This window comes from Chenopodium album, chromosome 17 (assembly GCF_948465745.1).
Source record: "Chenopodium album chromosome 17, dcCheAlbu1.1, whole genome shotgun sequence".
In the NCBI taxonomy this organism is placed as follows: Eukaryota; Viridiplantae; Streptophyta; class Magnoliopsida; order Caryophyllales; family Amaranthaceae; genus Chenopodium; species Chenopodium album.
Genome location: NC_137850.1, coordinates 41,461,867 through 41,469,640, shown reverse-complemented (window position 1 = coordinate 41,469,640; position 7,774 = coordinate 41,461,867). Strand labels below are relative to the sequence as shown.

At 36.2% G+C, this 7,774-nt stretch overlaps 2 protein-coding genes across 2 annotated transcripts; one reads left to right on the top strand and one right to left on the bottom strand.

The window, feature by feature from the left end:
- Positions 1-425: 425 nt before the first annotated feature.
- On the top strand, positions 426-2,512 carry LOC145589737 (root phototropism protein 3-like). Its single transcript, XM_081646416.1, has 2 exons — positions 426-1,316; positions 1,911-2,512. Exons 1-2 carry the CDS (start codon positions 585-587, stop codon positions 2,424-2,426), a joined length of 1,248 nt encoding a protein of 415 aa, XP_081502542.1. The 5' UTR covers positions 426-584; the 3' UTR covers positions 2,427-2,512.
- Positions 2,513-2,763: 251 nt separating this feature from the next.
- Positions 2,764-6,301, bottom strand: LOC145589736 (uncharacterized). The gene is made up of 7 exons (XM_081646415.1): positions 6,039-6,301; positions 5,336-5,451; positions 5,108-5,226; positions 4,853-5,015; positions 4,518-4,741; positions 4,115-4,439; positions 2,764-4,011 (listed from the first exon to the last, which is right to left on the bottom strand). Exons 1-7 carry the CDS (start codon positions 6,195-6,197, stop codon positions 2,796-2,798), a joined length of 2,322 nt encoding a protein of 773 aa, XP_081502541.1. The 5' UTR covers positions 6,198-6,301; the 3' UTR covers positions 2,764-2,795.
- Between the last annotated feature and the right edge of the window lie 1,473 nt (positions 6,302-7,774).

Sequence of the window (7,774 nt, the reverse complement as noted above, 5' to 3'; positions counted from 1 at the left end):
TAGACAGCATAGAAATATTGGCGTTATGGCAATCATCCCTAGTCCCCACTAAACGTTTCATTTTCAAAGGGTTTGGAATTTTAGAGAAAATACATCACTCACATTATCTTTTTGTGCAACAACTTTCTAATTTTCCCACACAAAGTGATGGGAAGGAAGAAAGATAAGAATACAATGAGGTAATTTCTTAAAATAGAGCTCAAAAATATGACAAATAACAATTAATGCAATATTCTCCATGTCTATTTCTTACTTAGTATTACAAAGAACAAAACCCCTAAACTCTATACACAAATTAAAACCCTTGTTTGGATAATGACTTGAAGGCAGGGTAGGCATCTTACATTGTCTTTTCCTTTCTTATCTTCGTTGAGCTCTTCTTTATCACCCATCCTCCTCACCTAATTCATTCCATAAATACCCATGTGGATTTTGTATAATATGTGTACTTTTCGAGGGGTATAATCGTCTTTTCACTCCTTCGAAACTTGTAACCATTATGTGCTATATAGTAGTCTAGGTATTTCTTTCTTTTATGTTATGTTACATATTAGTAACACACACCATATAATAGAGGCCAAACAATGAATAATAGGGTCACCTTGTCGAATACCTCTGCAGGCAACCCACCGCAGTTGGCGGGTGAGCATTGGCTAGATGATGCTTGCATTCTTGACATGGACTACTTTGTCAAGACACTTTCCGGTATAAAGTCTAAGGGGGTACGCCCTGACCTTGTTGGCTCGATCATTGCTCACTACGCGTCTAAGTGGGTTCCTGAACTATCCGAGAGTAGGGATGTCACAATACTTGAGGGGGATGACCCATCAGCCTCCCCTGAGTCCGTGACATCCGCTTGGAGGAAGAAACGCTTCTTTGTCGAAACACTTGTAGGAATCCTCCCCCCGGAGAATGACACCGTCCCATGTAACTTCCTTCTAAGGCTACTAAGGGTAGCCAACATGGTTGGTGTTGAGCTCACCTATAAAGAAGAGCTAGAAAAAAGGGTGTCATGGCAATTAGACCAAGCCACATTGAAGGAAATTATGATACCTTCTTTTAGTCACACTTGTAGTACATTGCTTGATGTGGAGCTAGTCATGAGGTTAGTAAAGAGGTTTGTGGGATTAGATGAAGGTGTTAGGAGTAGCGCGGCCTTAATTAAGGTGGCTAAGTTAATGGACTCGTACTTAGCTGAAGTCGCGATGGACTCAAATTTGAAGTTGGAGGAGTTCATTCAGCTTGCTGGTGCCCTCCCTGCCCATGCTAGAGCCATAGATGATGGACTCTACCGCGCTGTTGATACTTACCTCAAGGTAATCTTTCATAGCTCCTTTTTTGTGTTTTTGTGTATTTGTACGGAATACTAGCCTTTGTTTTTGTCCTCTCATTTATGTTTTAATCATCTCATTTCTCCCCTTTTCAGCAAAATTTCCTGTCTTATTTACGAGTACATGATTTTAGTATAATGCACAGCATTTTTCCATCAACAGATGTTAGCAATTTCAGGTTGTACATAGTTTCTAATAAGAGTTTATACTAGTATAATCAATATAATGCCTCACATATTGACAACCAGACGCGTACTTAGGCAAGTAATAAGCATGATTTAGTATATGATTGTAGGTTGATGTATAGATATAGTGGTATGAAAGACAGCAAAATTAATCAGTAATTTATATGGTGTGTCCTACAATTGAAAACGCTATGACATAATTTTGTGGGGAGGGAATAGTAGAAGAGCCAAAAATATATTGCCTGTTATTACTGAAACAGAATCTTTTCTGATTAAAAAGAGTCCAATTTTCTAATACTGCATTACAACTTTGCAAGTAGTGCTGGTTTTTGGTCTCTTCTGAATGATATACATATTGTTTAAAAGTTCTTAGACATTTTTTGTGGGTGTACAGGCACATACTAAGGTAACAAAGCAAGAAAGAAAGCTTCTATGCAGATTAATTGATTGTCGAAAACTCTCTCCAGAAGCATGCCTACATGCTTCACAGAACGAAAGATTGCCTGTTCGAGCAGTAGTGCAAGTCCTGTTTACAGAACAGAACAAGATTTCCCGGCAGCTGGACTGGAGTGGCCCTATGTCTATGGCTAGAAGCCCGAACTCTAATAGGCACGATGCACCAGGCCGATGTCAGTCTAAACGGGAGGTTTCAGTCCAGCATATGGAGATCAAGAGGTTAAAGGAGGATGTTGTCAGACTTCAGAACCAGATAACTACCCTGCAGAATCAGCTGGAAAAAGTGGTTGAGAAAAAGAAAGGATTCTTTAGATGGAAGAAGTTCATTTTAATTTCTGGCTCAACTAGTGTTACTGATGTAGGAAAGAGGGATTTTGAGGAAGTCGGGTTTGGAAGGCATACCCCTCTTACCAAGGGCAAGAACTCACACAGATGGAGGAAGTCTCTATCGTGATCAATTCAAGTTTCTTTACTCCATAATACGAAGTCTGTTGTTTTAATTACCATCAGCATAATAACACTGATTTATATATTTGTTTTTCTTGTTAATTTGTACGAAATACATACGTCTTCTTGTAGGCCTACAAGGCTACAAGTCTTCCTGTAGAGTCAAAAGTTTGGATATGTCAAGTAATGTATGCCATTCAGAAAAAAAGTAAAGTAATATTACCTTACATAAGACTATGTTTATTAACAACAAGCTGTTATTCTATATATCAGTATGAAAAACAAACTGACAAAGAAATAAGTTCACACACAAATGAATATCAACCTCAACAAACAAAAAGAATATGGAAATAATTTACATTCCAAAATTTACAACTTAAATTTTGACAGCCTTCTTGATGGATTTGATGGATGACTTGAGGAAGTTGTCACCAGCTGAATGATTCTCATCAATATGATTATAGTCTTCATCATCGTCTATCACGAGTGGCTTCTTTCTTATGCAATCCACCCCCTTTCTCATATTTAATATCTTTGAAGGAGAAGATGGGAGTTGCCTGAAGAACCTCGCGCTCTCAGTCCTAGCAATCCCTTTATCTTTCCCTCCTCCAAAACTCTTCTTTGCTTCACTCTCGGTCTCAGAAGAAATGGATCTCCTTGCTCCTAAACTCTTCCTTGCTTCGCTTCCTTTGCTAGTAATATCGGCCTGATATGATATTGTTCTTCTTGGAGTGCTCATTGCCCTTGGTTTTTTAACTTCAGCTGAAACAATTTCTTCCTTCTTTTTTTCATTTTTTGTTTCATGGCTTCTTGGCTCAACCGAAATGGATCTCCTAGGAGTGCTCATTGACCTCGGTTTACTGGTTTCAACCTCTACACTCTTCTTCTTTTCATCAGAAACAGGAGGTTTCAGGACTTTTATCTCCTTCTGTGGGAATTTTTCATTGAGCTTTTTGATGATTTCATCAGTATTGCTGCTAGTCTCGGGTTCTTGAGCTACTTTAGGAGGGCTAAAATTCAAATGATCTTCGCCTTCTGTGTTTTCCAGCAGCAAATGCAACCATTTCTCTACATTGCCTTTCCCTTTCTCCTTCCTCGATTCCTCATCATCATCATCATCTACTTCTGCTTCTCGAGCAAATGGGAATTTGACACTTAACTCCTCCACATTATGACTTGTTTCTTCCTCTTCTATCTCCTGGCCTAATGTAAGTTTTGGTGTCTCTTCTGTTTCTTCTTCTATTCTGTTTTCTTCAATCATCCAAAGGGCTTCTTCTGACAAGTTGTGTTCTTCTTCTAGGAACTTCCTTAGCTCCTTGTGTGAAGGTGTCTTAGATTTGATCCTCGGCAAGTAGATTAGTGTTCGGTCTTCTTTCTCCTCAGCAAAAGCATCATCAATATCAGTCCTTGATCTCTTCCTTGCTTGTTCCCACTCTGGCTTTATTTGTTTCTCAAGTTCATCTCTTTGCTTAAACTTTTTAGCAAGCTGTTTCTCAGCCGAGTTACAAATTGCCATTTGCGCTTCAAGTCTTGCCATGAGTGTGTTGGTTGCAGCCTGGTTTAGCCTCACCTGTTCTTTGTAAACCACACTCCTACAAAAATTCACAAACAAGATGAATTAGAATTTAGGATTACAACCAAAGAAGTTCCGAAATTTCCCAACAAATGTGCAACAAAAGAGGAAAAAGGCCTTACTGATGCATTGCATTTCTGATCATTTTCTCCAGCATTGTTCTGTAAGAAGATTGAGCCTCAGCCACTCTACGACATTTTTCAGCCCGTCTTCTACGTTTAATCAATGCTAACTCAAGCTCTTGAATTGTCATCTTTTCTTCCTCATTCTTTAACATCAATTCAGTCACTTCATCATCCAACCTTTGAATTTCTGCCTTCATCTTATTAGTCTCTTCTCTCCGCTTCAACGAATCTCTTGCCATAACCAAGGCTTGGTATGGGTTCGTAGCCATGTCAGGCATCTCATTCTCCTTCGACATAGCATTTTTCAATTTCCTCGAAGGAGCTATCATTCATTAGACATAAACGAGTTACACAACAGAAACAGGACTAAAAAAAAAATTCGAAAAAGCTAGTTTTTTACCTATCATAGGAGTAGTAGGCCTATGCTGTCTATTGACATCTAAAGTTCTCAAAGTTGAATCAACAAATTCTTTTCGAGCACGAACAACAACAGCAGCAGGCGCTAGGCCAAGGTGCTCTTTCGACTCCATAAATGGTTGAGGAAAATTATGAGAGTCTACAGTTTGCATATCATTCAGCTCTTCGTTCTCACCTGCTGCAAACATCCACCTAAATGCCCTATGCCTACCAAAACAAATTACCAACATATGATGTTATAAACAACATTTTATATCCTAGTCCAAAAATCTGAAATCTAAATCACAGAAAAAAGGGATAATTCATCAATCCATTCACCTAAAATCCGAATTCGATGCAGCAAAGACAGATAAAAACTGGTCAATAGATATGCCCAATTGCAAATCCCACCAAGGTACTAAAAATTCCAACTGATTGTGCTTCCTCTTGCGAACTTGCCATTGAAGTATCCTTAAATTGCTTGGTACAGTCAGTCCTCCTCCTAAATTTTGTACCACAATATGTCATATAATATATAGTATTTTTTGTTAAGAAAATTGTAATGTACACATAAGTAGAAGATGTGTTCTGTACTTGAACAAGGGAACCAGTGATCGATATCCCAAGCGAGTGGGGAGGTGGCATCAGCATGAAGGTAGATGACATTGCCATAAGGATCAACCCGAAACATGGCCGGATCAAAGCCGGCATTTCTAAGAGCAATTACCACAAAAAACAACATAAGCATTAGTTAAATATCTTGGAATCGTGGTTAATTTAGTTGAAGAAAGAGTAAAACTTCTTTGGTAGAAGGGTTATTACCCTAAGTGGTTGAGTTGCTTCCATATTATACTAACAAAGATTCTGTAATTGGCTGTTGGTTTCGCTTGTGGGTCGATTATAGGAAACAAATCATCTAATTCCTCTGCCCTTGATGCCTAAATCAACAGATTATATAGCCTTAATTAATTAAGCATCCAAAAATCACCAATGTTCAGGAAGAAAAGAATTCATATATTCATGTAACTCAGTAACTCACATATATTGCGAGTTCAAGTTACACTATTAGCGTGACTATTAAAGACGGAAGAGAGTAACTTCTAAAATAACCCAATAAAATTTTAGATGGTAAAATCACTAAAATGTACTATTTAGCTAATGCTACACATTATTCGGTCAAATTTTCTAGAAATGCATGACAAAATCACAGCGTCAATGTTAACTAATATTTCCACCTATAGAATATGCAGCCCATATCAAATTCCTATTTTCAACCCATATTATCAATTAGTCGGATCAATTTTGATAAACAGAGAAGAAAGGACAATTCAATTCACCAAAATCATAAAATTCATAAACATACCAAAATTAGAAGCAAAATTAAATAATAACATGAAAAAGCAAAGAAACCCCATGTTACAAATTCTATCAATTCAATTATACAATCACAACAAAATACTCTAAAGTCAAGAAAGAACAAGAAAATAAAAAAATATCTTAATAAAATTGGGGGTTTTTTATTTACCTCTTGGGAATGTAAAGAATAGGGAGTGAAAGTAAAAGGAGGACCATGACAATAAGGACTAATACTTGTATCTTTACAAAGCTTAGCGTACGCTCTTGGGTACCCAAGGCTTTGATCCACTGCCAAATCTTCCTTACCAAACGCGTACGCCACCGACATTTTATCGAATCGACTCGAATCGAGAGAGGTGTATGAGGAGAAGGATGATGAGGGAGTTAGCTAAGTACAGAAAGTAAGACAGGAAGAGTTAGAAGTGAAGTAAAAAAAATGCAGAGGAAGTCAAGTGTTTTGAGGAGAGAGAATAAAAGAGTAACGGTCAGATTGATGTTTCAAAAAGTGGTTGTGGGGTGTAACGTGAACGTAGCGGTGGGATAGTGTAACGGCTAGATTTTGTGACCCGGCTCAGGGAATTTAATATTGGAATTATTACTCGTTTATTTTTGTTTTTTTATTTATTTTCTTTTTAGTTTTATTGGAATCTTTTATGTATTTATTTATTTAATGGTGGGGTGGGGGTTAAATCAGAAGATTAGTGTGGCCTAGCTGTTTGGTACCATTAATTAGGCAGTTGAGTTTTTTGAAAATAATTGAATTACCGTAAAATTAAAGAGTTTTTGAGATCTTATTCTCTACAAGTTTTGAAATTTTTCATCTTCTCCTACGTTTAAGATACATGGATTAATAAGACCATATTCAACGGTGAGATTTGTTGAAAACTTTTTAAAAGAGAGTATGTATGTAAATTGAACTTATTTATTTATTGAACTTATAATGCTTTTATAAAAACTTAAAATTGTTTATATGGACTCTGTTCTGATTTACTAGACTAAATTGAACTGATTGGAACTGAACTGATTAGAGATGAAATGAATTGTTTATGAGAGAAGGAAATTAGGAACTGAACTGATCGAACTAAATTGAGTTGAACTGAACTGAAATTAAGCTGAAGAGAACAGATCCTTAATTGGATGTAGTGGGTCATGTTGGAAAATGATATTAGCATACTTAAGATAGTCTCACCATTGAGAAATTATACATCACATGAGTTGTTAAATTGAGAAATGAGTTGAATATCACCATTTGGTGTGAAAAATAACTCAATTTGTATTTTATTACTCAAAGTCAAATCTCACCATTGGAGATGGAAGAACAACCTATGGACTATTTGGCCCTATTATTTGAATCTTAAATAATAATATCTCGTTAAATAAGTTTAGTCCTTTATTTAAAACCCTAAGCTTCATTGTTGAATTTTGGAGGGGCTTTTATCGGTTTTACGGATGGAAATCTTCAATCTTTGTTTCTATTTCGCTTATCTCTTGTTTTTTGGTTTATAATAAATCTGTTTTGAAAATAGGGTTTATATAATAAATCTTCCAAGATGATATTTTCTCCCTCAAAAGACAAAGGTTTTCTTCTTCTTTAAGGAGGATATTTTCTCTTTCGAACCAAGTTCACACAAAAATTAATAAGCAATACGTTAAAAATAGGATATCTATGTTAAACATAACGTCGGTTGACATGTGTGGACTTTTAAGTACCCACTACTAACTTTTTTTTTTACTTATTTTTGAATAAAATATTAACCTTGTTATCTTTTTCGTGTGTATACAATCTACACATTATCGATCGATTTACCCTTATTTTATGCTAAAAATAGTCTTATCATCATTCATCAAATAAAATTAACAAAAAATAAATAATCATCAATGAAATCATATCATAAACTTGCTGTA

What these genes read in the sequence shown, in the direction of transcription:
- LOC145589737 (XM_081646416.1), top strand. Translation starts at nt 585, where the DNA reads ATGAATAATAGGGTCACCTTGTCGAATACCTCTGCAGGCAACCCACCG. An exon ending in CTGTTGATACTTACCTCAAG is followed by an intron (nt 1,317 to 1,910) that starts GTAATCTTTCAT and finishes GTGGGTGTACAG; the next exon opens with GCACATACTAAGGTAACAAA.
- LOC145589736 (XM_081646415.1), bottom strand. Translation starts at nt 6,197, where the DNA reads ATGTCGGTGGCGTACGCGTTTGGTAAGGAAGATTTGGCAGTGGATCAA. An exon ending in TCACTGGTTCCCTTGTTCAA is followed by an intron (nt 5,016 to 5,107) that starts GTACAGAACACA and finishes TACAAAATTTAG; the next exon opens with GAGGAGGACTGACTGTACCA. An exon ending in ATCAGAAATGCAATGCATCA is followed by an intron (nt 4,012 to 4,114) that starts GTAAGGCCTTTT and finishes GAATTTTTGTAG; the next exon opens with GAGTGTGGTTTACAAAGAAC.